Genomic DNA, 14,531 nt, shown 5'->3' with positions numbered 1-14,531 from the left:
ATTTTGCTGCAACCCTTTCTTTGAAAAAGTTTTTAAAAGCTCTAAATATGGAATATTGCCCACAAAACAATGCACATTTTTTAAAAAGTCAAACCCCTCCCCTTAGCTCAGGGAGCTATGCAGAAGAGGAGGCAGAAAGATCCTAAGAGCCAGAGAGGATGGAAGACACTCAGGGAACAGCGTCTTCCAGACACAACATGACTGACGCACATATGAACTCACAGAGACTGTGGCAGCGTGCACAGGGTGCCGTGGTAGCACAGAGGGGGGTGCACGAGTCCAAGCCAGTGCCAAGAGGGGGAGGTAGACACACGCTCCCTCCCCAACCAAGAAGCTATCTTCAACTGACAGCTGCTGGCAAAGGAAAGAGTTCTCTCCAATGGAGTCTCTCTGGGCAGATAAACACACTAGGGGTGGGCCCCAGGCCCAGCTGTAGACGGCCAGTACAACATGAACTCAATGGGATTTTTGTCTCATATTGCTTTGTTCGGGCATATTTTATCTTACTGGTATTTTGCTTGTATAATATGGTTTCCAATTCTGTGTTTTTATTGGTTTTGGTTTTTTTGTGTGTATGTACGTATCTATGTGATCCTTGTGTTTTTTTCTTTGTTTTGTTTTTGGGGATTTTTTTTTTCAGCATGGCTTGTATGGTTTTTGTATTTGCCTATTTATTTTCTAATGAGAGAGAGAAAGAAGGCATGGAGTTGGATGGATAGAGATGTGGAGAGGGTATGGGAGGAGATGTGGGAGAGAAAACTGTGATCAAAATATATTGTATGAAACAAATTGTTTCATTTTTAAATATTTATGTAACAAATTCATTTTTTTAAAAAGCCACTATACTAAAGTATCAGTAAAATGAACAATGAAGTCATCCAGAACTTTAGCGTTCAGACTTTTCATGATCTATATTGAAATAATATGTCATTTCCTATAATTAAAAGTATTTAGGTGAACAGGAATATCAAACTTTCATAAAGGAACAGAATAATAAATATTCTTTATGTCTAGAAATAAAATAGAGTAAAATCTTCTATTTCTTAAAAGTTTCTCTTTGTATCTTTTTAAAAAATAAAACCAAACAAAGGTAGCACAAAAATACAGAAAAGTTTAAACATTAATCAAAGGTTGAGATGTAAAAAACAACTTTTGTCAAAGTCTGTGGGTGCACCCCTAGCTTAAGTAATATATCTAGAGTAGCCACAGTAACCATGAAATAAAATGGCCTCGTGGCAGAGGGTAGATAGTTCTAGAGAGAAGGGATAGAAGGATACAGATGCTACCGAGGGGAAATGGGGAAACGGAAGTGATGATTAGGAAGTTAGGAAGGTGGGCACAACAGTGGGGCGGGAAATAATACTAAGGATATTTGGAAAAGCTATTGTTTCATGTTCACTTAAAAATAAATACGTAATAAATGTAAATGTGTACACATGTACATAGTATGAATGAAGTTATACCAATTGTGGTGATGATGTTGGACACACGAGCCACAGACTGTCTAGCAAAAACCCATGCCAAGCATGGGCAACCTCTACTGAGTTGTGGGAGTTCAAGAGACTCTGAAGACAAAAACTTGTCTTCCAGAACTTGAAAGTAAGACCCTATTTCTGAGGACACCACATACTTCAGACACAAGACTTGGAAGAATCAAGCTGGAACTGATCTGGAAGCCTCCTCCCTCAGGACTAACTCTTGTTGTACCTTAAGGTCCTATGCAAGTTGCCAAGAGAAACAAATAATTGCTGGTTGGAGAGATGGCTCAGTGGTTAAGAGCACTGACCACTCTTCCAGAGGACCTGGGTTCAATTCCCAGTACCCACATGGTGGCTCACAACTACCTGTAATGAGATCTGGTGCCCTCTTCTGGCCTGCAAGGACACATGTGGGCAGAACACTGTATACATAATAAATAAATAAATGTTAAAGAGAGAGAGAGAGAGAGAGAGAGAGAGAGAGAGAGAGAGAGAGAGAGAGAAATAATCAATAGTTCTTCCCAGCTGTAAGGCTTACAAACCACAATGGTAAGCACAGCAAAATGTCCCCAAGAGTGCAGCATGGCACTTGATCCAAGAGCCAAATAACTGGACTTAAGGTATACTCAATAGGAGGCAACTGTGCCTGGTCCTGTAAACCCAGGCAACTCCCCATGGCTGGTGAGGTCATGGAGCTGAAGGGAGAGCCTAAGACTGCCACTTTGCTAAGCTAGTATAATTTCTAACTGCATCCAAAACCTTATCCCTAAATCCACAAATAAGTGTAACTTTCATTCATCAAAGAAGCTTCTTCTTGCCTCAGAGACCATCACAGAAATCCACAACTGGAAAAAATGAAGAGAACAACTACTGTGAGCCGAATCCCAGCCACTAGGTCTGTAACACAAGCCCTACAGCTAAGGCTCGGGGACCAGTGTGGAAGAGAAGGTTTCGACTGTAAGAGGCAAAGGATTGAGGTGTCTGCTGCTAGACAATGTCTTCTACATATCACAGGGAAGCTGCACCCATGAAATCTAAACAGTACAGCTCCCTAAACAAGACTGCACAAGCTGACATGGATAGGGAAATCTCACAAGGTCTACCCTAGATAAAGAGCTGCAGTCAGTCAATGGCTGCGGAGAGAATCAGTCTTCTCCAGGGACAAGCCCTGTGATAGGTGATCTAATCCCAAAAGGTCAGCCCTAAACACCAACACATATGAGCAATAGTAAATGGACATAGCAGGCTATATTTGTGTGTGTGTGTGTGTGTGTGTGTGTGTGTGTGTGTGTGTGTGTGTGTGTGTGCAGTAATAATAACAACTAAAGGAAAAGAGAAGAAGTCATGGATATGAAGAGTGGGAAGGCATGGGAAGAGTTGGAGGGTGACAAAGAAGAGGAGAAACTGATATAAATGCAGGACTCATGTAGGAAATTCCCCCCAAAAATAAAATAATTATTATTTAAAAGAAACTTTTTCAAGATAAACAAAAGGATCAAGAAAGTAGCAAACAAAATGCCCAAGCCTTTTCATTGAAGGGCTATGACTACTAGGAGATAATGATTAGCTATGCGGGATTTTTTAACAATTTACATAATTCATGTTAATTAAACTACCATTAGCCATTCCTTGTGGAATGGCAAGAATCACAAGACAGAAACTTGAGTAAAACCCACATTATTTAATGAACTTGCGAAACTTCATGTTTCAGATAGATAGATAGATAGATAGATAAAACAATCTTCTCCAATTACACAGTAAAATGACAAAAACTGTAATTCCATTCATATTGGTATCAAAACTGAAAACTTAAACTGTATATTGCAGCCTGATGCATCCATCTTCATCACTTCCACTCTGACGAGGCATGCTGACAAGAGGCTTGAAAGATCTCCATTTCAATGGTTTACTTTGAAAACTTTCTATAAGAACGTGTGAAGCCAAAGCATAACATCTTTACTTTTAATATTCCTATTTTAATATATCATCTCAGTTCCTAAAGACAGAGGAATATAATCCTGGCAATAGAGATCAAAACATACATAAACCGAGCGAAGCAAACGGACCAGGATTAAGATCGGCTCTCTTGCTTTGGTTGGCTTTTGATGCTCCGTTTCTTTTATTATTACTACTTGTTTTAACATTTCTTTTATGTGAAAATGGTCCATATTTTTTCTCATTAAGAAAATACTTTTACCTGACCCTGAAAAGGGAACTTAAAGTAATGATTTTCACATGTCCAACACGAGCCGAAGGATTGGTGTTTTGTTTCTCCTTTTAATTTACAATAAAATTACACCCTTGTGAGTCCGGACATAAAATAACATTGAGCTACTCAAAACTTGGGAACTGAAAATATCACCAGTCCCTGCGTCATTGGAAGTCAGAGTATCCCAGACTGCACTCCATTTGGACGGCTAATTAACTCCAAGCATAAATTATATCATATAAGCTGCAAATTACTACATTTTTAGTAACAAAGTGGCAATTCATGTACTACTTGGATCTCTTTTCAAAGAAGCAAATGGAACCAAGGATATTGTAAGTTAATGACTGACTGTAAGCTTCAGTGCTCTTCTCACTAAGAACCACTTCGCCTTCACTGAGAAGGCAAAATACCTAAAGTCTAGACAGAGCTGCCCTAGAACACATTAACCACAACAGCATCTGCAGTAAGACTAGTTTTCAGGAGCCACCTACACAAAGTCAGCACAAGGCCCTTGTATGCTAACGAGCAATGCTTTAGTCAAAATCTTGAACTAAGCCTGGGAGTGAAATTTAACTAAAATTTACAGAGCAATATCCATATACAACATAAGGTGAATTTTATAATTAACATTAAAGTTATACAATAAAAACTGCAAATGAAATACCTTGTGATTTTACATCTTTGATGATTCTCTGAAGTTCTTTCAATTCTACATCAAGTTCATCATAGTTGAGCTCTCTTGATTCAACTTTTGGAGCTTGGAACAAAGAAGGGTCTGTCCCCAGATATGAACACTGCAGGTGCCCATCGTCACTGAGGGTCACTATCACGCCCTTCAAATCACTGTAAGGTGCAAGAGAATATAAGACATGGTTAATTATCAGCCTGGACAAATGACATTTTTACTCAAATCAGCTTTATACACTATTTAAAAAACAAGTATAAAATAGGTTTATTTCCAAAACTCAATTTTAATGTTTCAAACATCATCTATATTTATAGATGTACACACAGTGTTAAGCTGTATTACAGAAGTGGATAAACATTGAAATGTACTATCTGTCTACCAAAGGAATCTAATTACATGGTAAATTCTGATCTTGAATGCTGATCTTAACCCACACAACAGGTGCCACTTGTCAATGTCATATCCAACATGCAAATTCCACTTGCAACAATGGAACAAGAGATGGGACTAGGTTTCTAGCAGGAGACAAGGAATAAGGCATGTGCTCAAGGCCAGGACAGCCACAGTGACCCCAAGGCCATGACAGCCACAAAGTGACCTCAAGGCTGAGACAGCCATGAAGTGACCTCAAGGCCAGGACAGCCATGAAGTGACCCCCAAGAGAGGGACAGCCAATGAAATGGCCCCAAGGCTGGGACAGCCATGAAGTGACCCCAAGGCCAGGACAGCCATGAAGTGACCCCAAGGCTGGGACAACCATGAAGTGACCCCAAGAGAGGGACAGTCATGAAGTTACCCCAAGGCCAGACAGCCATGAAGTGACCCCAAGAGAGGGACAGCCACGAAGTGACCCCAAGAGAGGGACAGCCACAAAGTGACCTCAAGGCCGGGATGGCCACAGCAAAGACGTTGGAGACCTGATAAGAAGTCTGAAGGTAGATATGATCTCTCCTCCTTTCCTCCTGCTCTGGATTCTTGGGACTAATTCTTCCCACACAGGACCGCTCAAGGCATCCTTAACACACTCCTACCCGAGGAGCTTTCTGACTGGTTCCTTTCTTCTCTCCCCATTCCTAGACAGAAGGGGCCACTTTCCTGAGCACCAGCCCTTTCTCCACCGCTATTCTGATTCATATCATTCCTTTTCCTTGTTGTCTACTGTTTGGATGCATCCCTCAAACGGGACCTCAGAGATGGATGGCATCAGGACACGAGTGCTTTACCCTCACAGATCAAGACTGATTAGGAAAGATCTTGGAGACAAGGAGCTTCAGTGTCGGTCTCTCCCCCGCCACTGCCCCCACCTCCTTCCCTCCTCTTCTCCTCCCCTCCTCCCTTCCCCCTCCTTCCCTTTCCCTCCCTCTACATCCTGAAACTTCACCCTGAGATGCTGAAACAAGATCTCCACTAGGTATATACCCTCAGTCTTGGACTCCTGAGCCTCCACAAGCATAAGTCAAATAATTTTCCTTCCTTTCTAAACCACTCAGTCTCCGGATTTCTGTAATAGTAGCAAAGACTGGATCAAGAACACTGTTCTCGCTCTTCCTTCTCAGGGTCCTTCATCTCTGCTTCTCTCTAAAACTTACCTGTAATAGATAAATTATGGCTGATTTTAATATGCAATGTTTAGAAATTAAATTACACATTTCTCTTAACATAGTATAAAAAGCAGTTGAAGGAAATACTGTATTTGCTTGTTCCTTGGTATTCATAGAAAAAAATTCAACACTGTCCTAAACCATTTGGCGTTAATATATGAGTTCCTTCCGCTTTTGTTATATGTTCTACTCTGGCCTTTGGCCTAACAAAAACATGTTGCCTTTTTTGTTGTTTTAAATGTCCTGTATGTGGGGCTCATCTCCCCTGATATCCTCGACCACCTGCTTGCTCCCTGCCCCCTCTCCCATTAGCCCCATTTGTCCCCCTAGATAATTTTACTCCCATTTTCATGTCACATATACATGCCAGATTTTAAGTATCTTATAAAAATCTAGAAACAATAAATGAGAAGAAAATATACATTTTCTTTCGAGACAAGTAATTCACTTAGTATGATGTATCTTGTTCTGGCATCAGTTTCCCGCAATTGACACGGCTTCGTTCTTCTTGGCTGGAAAAAGCTCCATTGTACATGTGTTACCATGTCTGCCTTTACATTCTCCTGCTGTTGGACACTTACATTGTTGGTTCCATGAGTTAGCTGTTGTGAATAGTGCTGCAATAAACGTGGGTACAAGTGTCTCTGCAGATAACTGACTTGGAATCCTTTGGATAAGTACTAGTCATGTGGTAAATCTATTTTTAGTTTATTGAGAGGCCACCAAACCAATATCCATAGCAGTAGACTAGTTTGCCTTCTTACCAGCAGCACATAGGGTTCCTTGGTGTCTGCACACTTACCAGCATTTGTTATCTTTTCTTAATCACTAGCATTATGACTAGAGTAAGATGGAATCTAAGTTTGATTTGTATTCTGTGATAGCTAACAAAGTTGAAATGTTTATTGAACATTTGTGTTTCATCCTTGAGAACCATCTGTTCATTTCATTAGCTTCTTTATTGGTGTGATTATTTAGTTTCTTTTTGTTTTGTTTCAGTTCTTTGTATGTTTTAGACATTTATCATCTGTCAGACATATAGGTAGTATATGGATTCTTTGACATGCAGAAACTTTTTAATTCCTTAAGATCCTATTTGTCAATTGTCGGCCTTACTCCTGAGTGACTAGAGTCCTATCCAAAAAGTCCTTCCTCATTCCTCTATCTTGACGGGTTTTCCTACTTTTTTCCAAGTAGTTAGAGAGTTTCTGGCCTTCTGCTAACATCTTTGATTCATCAGGAATTGAGTTATACACAGGGTGAGATATAAGGATCTATTTTCATTCTACACATGGATATCCAATTTTCCCAAGGACATGTTTGAAGAAGCATGCTTTTCTCCAGTGGGTATTTTTACTAACTCTGTCAAAATCCAAGTGGCTGTAGCTGTGTGGGTTTATATCAGGATCTCTGTTCTATTCTGTTGATCTACATGTCTGTTTTGTGCCAATATTGAGCTATTTTGAATATTATTATTTTATGTGTTTTGCCTGCATGTATGTCTGTGCACCATGTGTATGCTTGGTGCCTTTGGAGACCAGAAGAGGAGCTGGTTCCCCTGGCCCTGGAGTTAGATGGTTTTGAGCTACCACGTGGGTGCTGGAATCTTAATCACTGAGCCATCTCTCCAGTCCACCATGCTATTTTGGCCCTACTTGCCACTGTTTTTTCTTGATATAATTTTTTGAAATTTTCTTTAGAATTTCCTACATTAGTCCTACATCACTTCTATCCCTCCATCACCCACTGCAACTCTTCCCATGACCTCCCCACTTCTTCTCAAATTCATGACCTCTTTAATTATTGTTTTACACACACACACACACACACACACACACACACACACACACACACACACGTGCGCGCGCAAAACCTCTTAAGTCCTTTTAGTGTTACTCATCTGTACATGTGTTTAGGCCTGACCTCTTAGGGTTGAATAACTTATCAGAGAGCTTGTCCCTTCAAGAGACTGATTCTCCCTCTCTTAGCAACCACTGGTTCCCCATAGCTCTTCATCTAGGAGTGTGGCCTTGAGATGCTTCTCCCATCCACACTAGTGTGTCAACTGGTGTTTCCATTATATAGGTCTTGTTTAGGCAACCATATGTTGGGATCTCATGGGTACAGCCTCCATGTTATGTCTACAAAACACTATCTAGTAACAGGTATCCTGATCCTCTGGCTCTTACAATATTTCGATGCTCTATTCCACCATTATCCTTGAACCTCACATGTAGGAATTGCATTGTGGATGTATCAATTGGTCGTCCCTGTTCTTAATTAATAGTTCTTGGGAGAACAATTAATCAGAGCAGGGGAGAGAGAGACAGAGATCTAATAAACTCAGAAGAAATAACTTTAAATCTCTCCAACTCTGTATCATTGCAAAGTCATGCTGTTAACATAAAAGCTCAACTGGGTTGAGAACAAATTATCCTCAGTCTTTCCTGAAAGTGACCCCAGGAACCACTTCACTACCTACCAGAAATGCAACATTCCAGGTAGATGTGATGGTGGGTACTATAATCCCAGCACTCAAACAGGCAAGAGAAATTTGAGTTCCAGACAAGCCTGGGCTACATGGTGAGACTGTCTCAAAGACAAAAACAACCAACATAATTTACAACATTCCTATACACTATAGACGCTGTCCCTTCTCTGGAACCCATGTACAGTAAGTGTCACAGACCCTGTGACATGGCTTCATAGAAGAAAGAGCTAGGCTGCTGTTGCTGGACAGCAGAGCTAAATGAGTTCTCACGCTGCTGCTCTAGAGCTGAGTCAACCTGGAGAGGTCCTCCCAAAGCTCCTCACCCCTAAAACAAGGCGGTGAGACTGATGATCCTCAAAGTCCACTTGCAAGAATTGCTTCTGCCATCCACCTCACAAAACGAAGTCAACCCAAAATGAAATTAATCTCCTGATGGGAAATGTGAAAACAACCCATGGTGCCTATGGGGCTGCGCCTGTCACCGCAGGGAACCGAAGCCACCTAGTGGTTGACAAAGCTCACAGCCCCCAAAGAGAAAAAAAATTCCAGAGGGAAAAACCTCATTCTGCTCCAAGTTTTGACTCCAGTTCTCCTTTACGCCCGCCCCTTAAGGTCCAGAAACCTGAGTCCTCAAGAAATCCCTGATGTCGAAGGGTCAGTCTTTGGCTGGCTTCCCAGGACAAGGCAGAAACCATCCTTTTCTGAATTCAAACAGACACCCCCTGCTCACTCTTAACCTCCCAGTGGCATAGAAAGCAGAAGAGCTGGCACGGCCCGATAAAAGCAGTCCTCCTTATTCAAATGTATCACTCATTAGATTAGAGAGTTTACTGTTTCTCTCACATCCCAATACTGGTAATTAAATATGTTCTGAAATTCAGCAAATTTCCAAAAATATATGTCGATTTATAGGAAAATCAGTCATTTTGTTCCAATGTTTAAATAGCAAGCAGTTGCCAATATAGATATAAGAAAATGATTTAGAAAACTATTAAGTTTCTGAGTTAGAAGATGAAGGATAATGTATTACTTTAGCTTCTCAAAATCCAATCTTTATCTGTGGTTGGTGTCCAAACAGAAGAGAGAGGAGCTAGAACTTGCCTCACAGACATACCTGACCCAAGTACCAGAAGACTATGTTGGTATCCAGAGAAAGTCCAGCAGCTGCTGGAGTCATTTTCCTTTTATTTACTCACACCAGAAACACTGGATACAATTTAGATCAAATAAGAGAAATTCAAGCTGTAGATAAATTCATCTATCATTACAATTTTATTTCAAAAAGCTGCTAAGACAAGCTTTAAAGCTCTAGTGTTCATCAATAGAATCTCTGTATAAAGTACCTATGATAGGCAAAGACTTTGAGCCAGGCCTACACAACTGCTAAATTAGGAATATAATCATTTGGCATTTATATACAATGAAAATGTGTGTGTGTGTGTGTGTGTGTGTGTGTGTGTGTGTGTGTGTGTGTGTGAATATTTATATTCACACATATAGTTTCTGACATTAACTCCAACTAACTATAAAGAAAAATATTATCAAACAATGTGTTTTTCTATTTCTACTTAATGGGTATTTTATAAAACAATATGGTCCAAATTGATTGATTATAAGGACTAGACCTCTGAATGGCAGAATTTCATGCAGAAAGGTGTATACAATTACTTCCAACTGAAAAGCAGAATTAACACTGATGAAATTATTTCTTGATGCAAATCAGCTAACCAAAGGTATGTTAGTGGACTTTATGAAGGGTCAGAGTCAGAGATGCAACATCCCCAGGATATATAATCACTCTGTGATATTAGCCAAAGAACATGAAACTGAACAAGAATGGAGCTCAAGAACTTGAATGAGTTCATCATTTCACAGACAACCCCTGCCGCCTTCACAGCACGTTAAAATCAAACTCCAGATGGATTTTAAACGTTACATTTTAAAATATGAGACTATAAAAATATTTATCTTCCTTTGAGATGGGAAGAACATTGGTTGGAAGAAAGCAGTAGACTAGAAACTAAAGCCCCTCTAGATGAAGTCACATAAACACAGTTGTTGCATGCTCAACAACCTGGCATGCTGAGCATGCCTATAATCTCAACCCTGCCACCACACTAGATGGAGAGCCATGAGCTTGCTGTGCAAGGCCAAGTTTATCTACACAGCAAGATCCAAACCAACCAAGCTGTACAGTGAGACCCAGTCTCAAAAAAAGAAACACAAGACACATATAAATAAATTGTCAAACTTGGAAAACAATTGTAGCTAACATAAAAATGTTAATTTTTAGGTTGAATCTTGTATGTTGTTCAATTAATTATTTTTGAACTATTAAAACAACTTTATATCTGGGCATGGTGTGTCACACCTTTAATCCTAGCACTCAGAAGGCAGAGGCAGGCAGATCTTTGTGAGTTCGAGGCTAGCCTGGTCTACAAAGTGAGTTCCAGGACAGCCTGGGCTGTTACACAGAGAAACCTTGTCTCAAAAAACAAACAAAAAATTATGTAGAACTTAATACATAAAAAGAACTCTTAAAATGTTGTTTCAATCCTTTAAGAGAACATTTTAGAACTACGTATCTAAGCCTGAGAAATTCCACTACAATTTACACAGTAATCTGCTTCTATAGTTAGTAAGAAAATTTAAAATCAACCTAGATGGTAAGGGGGAAAAAGCTTTTCAAACACAGCAAATCCATGAGAATGCTGAAGAGCCGCTAATTTGTGTCTTCAAGTTGTGGTGTAGATCAATGGAGAGCAGGTTCCTAATGTAGGTGGGTCCCTGAATTCTATCCTGAGCACTGCAAACAGTACCCATAAGAAAAGTAGTGAAAAGAGATTACTGGGCATAAAAACACATAACAGTAGATACACATTGTGTATAAAACACAGATTATCTTCAAAAGCCTAATTGCTAACAGGATGACAACCCGATCTACCCATAGGGTAATAATTTATTTTGGTTGTGTTTTATAGTTACAAAACAGATTTTGAGGAAAATTTTTACTTCTTTTCAGGCAAAAATAGGTTCTCTTTTCCATTGTCAGAAATTGGATTTGAATCAGCTACTTGGCAAGTAAACCTCTGTGGCATTCAAAGCCTTTCTCTCTTCTCTCAGGCTGACAAAGGTACTGTATGGGGACACCCTGAGAGGACTGGAGCTCTGTTTGTGACAGAAAACCAACAGCTTGCTTCACTTGCTACAACACACAAACGGCTCATTTTTAGAAACAAAAGGATACACACGGTCCTGGCTCTTCTCCAGAACCATTTTATGCAAAAGAAAAGCACTTTAAGCTGTTTGCCAGCTGCTGGGTTTTATTCCTATATAAATTGAGACATAGCAAAGCAATCTTTAAAGTCTGATCTTTCCACCACCTCAGGAAAGCGGCACATGCTGTAAGGAAGTCTTCAAGCACAGCCAGCCCCTGTGAGCATTTCGCAGCCCAGAGGACTGGCCTGGGCATCTGAACAGTATTGAATCTATTACCATTCATTTAGAACCCATATATTAAACATTCACTGTACAACAGAAGAGGCAAGAAAAACAACATCTGATTCTTGCCCTGTAAAAAATCAGCAAAGGTGGAAGGGAAGCCATGTTTGGTTTTAAATGGCAACTGTAGCCCCGTCTGGCAGGTACTATGGCTCAGTAGACAGTTGGTCCTGTGGCCTGGTGTGAAAGAGCTGACCACAGCTTCACAGAGCGGACAGCACAAAAGACAGACCTCAGATTACACACAGACCCTCCTTATAAGCAGAGTAGCAAAGACCAGGAAGAAAGACAGAGAGGGAAGCCTGGACACTAGCCCCAGGGACCCAATTCAGTCTCAGCATTTGACATAGCTTGTGAACCTCCAGGGAGACCTGTCCCAAAGTCTAGACACAAGCACAAAACCCTTTTGAGTACAAACCATAGCACACCACCAGCAAATACACCACCATCAACACTACTTTTAAGATATGTCTAGCATCTAAGTTCTCATCAAGTCCACTACTGCACGCCTGGAACAAGTACTCACATTCCTTCCCTAAGTACCCAGGCTCCTGCTGCTAGTGAAGAACCAGCCTGCCTCATCTTAGGCTTAACAGTCATCTTATAGGAAAGACAAACTAGGTTCATTCCTGTTTAAGATCAAATCTGTTCCTCAAGGATTGGGCTGTGCCCCACCTGTCACCTTAACTACAGATGGTTCTGTACTGCCTGTTCCAGGAATGGCAACTATGTCTTTGTTTCAAAAGGTTGTTTGTAACCATCTTGCAGCCCTACCTTTGTTTGGAAAGTTTATATGACCACCCATGACTGCCTTGTTATGACTGCCTGTTGCTAATGACAACTTGTTATGGCTACCCTGCAGCCATGACTTTGTTTCAGGACACACTGCCTTGTTGTGCTTACGTTCTGCTTCTGGAATCTCTACAAACCACTACACCTGAGATAGAAAATGAAATGTTCTCCACATCCAATGCTGACTTCTTGAACCCTGACTTGGGGGGAGGCAGCCCATGTACAAGAACCAAAAAAGCTTGCTTTAATTAATTGCTTGCTTTAATTAGTTTGGTCATGATGATTTGGGTGGGTGGTCTTTCTCCTCGCGTTTTTGGGATTCACACTGTCTTAGTGCCTACAGTCCCATCCCAGCATGGAAGGCAGAATCCTTAAATGACTCCACAGTCCTCCTGTGGCTCCAGTGACTCTGCGGCAGGCAGAGTAAAAGCCAACTCCTTTACAAGACTCTTCAAGGACCCACAAAGTATGAATCTCCCACACTTCATTTCCCAAAATGGTATTATGATGAATAGACGTTCATATAGAAAAAAGTAAACCTCGTATTACATGTAAAAACTAATATGAGAGCTCAAGACAGCTCAGCAAAAATAAATAAATAAATAAATAAATAAATAAATAAATAAATAAATAAATAAATAACAAGCTTGGCATGCAAGCAAAAGGACATATGTTTGATCTCCAGAACCCACACAAAAACAGTCAAGGTGTGGTAGCATATACTTGGAATCCCAGGCTGGGATGATGGAGAAAGACAGATTCCTGGAAGTTAAGAGTGGGTTAGCCTAGCATACTTAGTGAGCAATAAGACAAAGAAAGACTGTCGGAAGGTAGGAAGGAAGGAAGGAAGGAAGGAAGGAAGGGAGGGAGGGAGGGAGGGAGGGAGGGAGGGAGGGAGGGAGGGAGGGAGGGAGGGAGAGAGAGAGAGAGAGAGAGAGAGAGAGAGAGAGAGAGAGAGAAGAAAGAAAGAAAGAAAGAAAGAAAGAAAGAAAGAAAGAAAGAAAGAAAGAAAGAAAAGTAAAGAAAAATGGATATATGGTACCTAAGGAATAATACCAAATGTTCATCTCTGGCCTAAACACACACACACACACACACACACACACACACACACACACACATATAGATAAAATTTAAGTAACCTTCCAGCTAAATAATAGCATAAAACATAATTCCTAGTTCAGACAACTCGCAGGAGGACTCACACATACCAACAAATGTAATGTATATATATTCAAAGAACACAAGATGGCAACCCAACACATCAGCCTACAAGCTTATGACTTCTCAATAATGGAAATCAAACATTAAGACAATGGGTCCTACTTTAAAAGTATCAATGACCTGACAAGGACTTAATGACAAGATACACAAAGCAAGAAAATCAATTCAGAACCTAGAGATGAAAATCACCAAAGTAGGCAAAATGGTGATTAACTTGGGCAAAAAATATTCATAAGAAAAATTGAGATGCTGAAAAAGAACCAAGCAGATTATAGAAATGAAAGAACTGATCAATCAAATAAACAGACAGCATAATCACCAGGCAAGAGCAAGCTGAAGGATGAAGTTCAAAGGTAGAGGTCAAAAACCAAGATTATAGAATTTAACAGTCACCACCAAAGTATTCAACACCAAGATCTATTCAAGAAACCAAACCGAAGAATCAGGGGTGGGGCAGTATAAAGTCTAAAAGCACCAAAAATTCATTTAATGCAATTAAAACAGAAAATGTAACAAACTTAAAAGAAACGGACATCAAAACACAACA

At 40.2% G+C, this 14,531-nt stretch overlaps 1 protein-coding gene across 3 annotated transcripts in view; it reads right to left on the bottom strand.

The window, feature by feature from the left end:
- The window catches only part of Bbs9 (Bardet-Biedl syndrome 9), a 425,345-nt gene that overhangs the window by 240,151 nt on the left and 170,663 nt on the right, over nucleotides 1–14,531 (bottom strand). For all 3 annotated transcript variants that reach the window (XM_006991684.4, XM_016009926.3, XM_016009929.3), the window contains one exon: nucleotides 4,352–4,530. In XM_006991684.4, the coding sequence (XP_006991746.1) occupies nucleotides 4,352–4,530 (179 nt within the window). The remainder of the gene's footprint in view (nucleotides 1–4,351; nucleotides 4,531–14,531) is intronic.

The sequence above is a fragment of the Peromyscus maniculatus genome, chromosome 7 (genome assembly GCF_049852395.1).
Source record: "Peromyscus maniculatus bairdii isolate BWxNUB_F1_BW_parent chromosome 7, HU_Pman_BW_mat_3.1, whole genome shotgun sequence".
In the NCBI taxonomy this organism is placed as follows: Eukaryota; Metazoa; Chordata; class Mammalia; order Rodentia; family Cricetidae; genus Peromyscus; species Peromyscus maniculatus.
The sequence above is the reverse complement of the archived record's forward strand: the minus strand, read 5'-3'. Positions and strand labels throughout refer to the sequence as shown.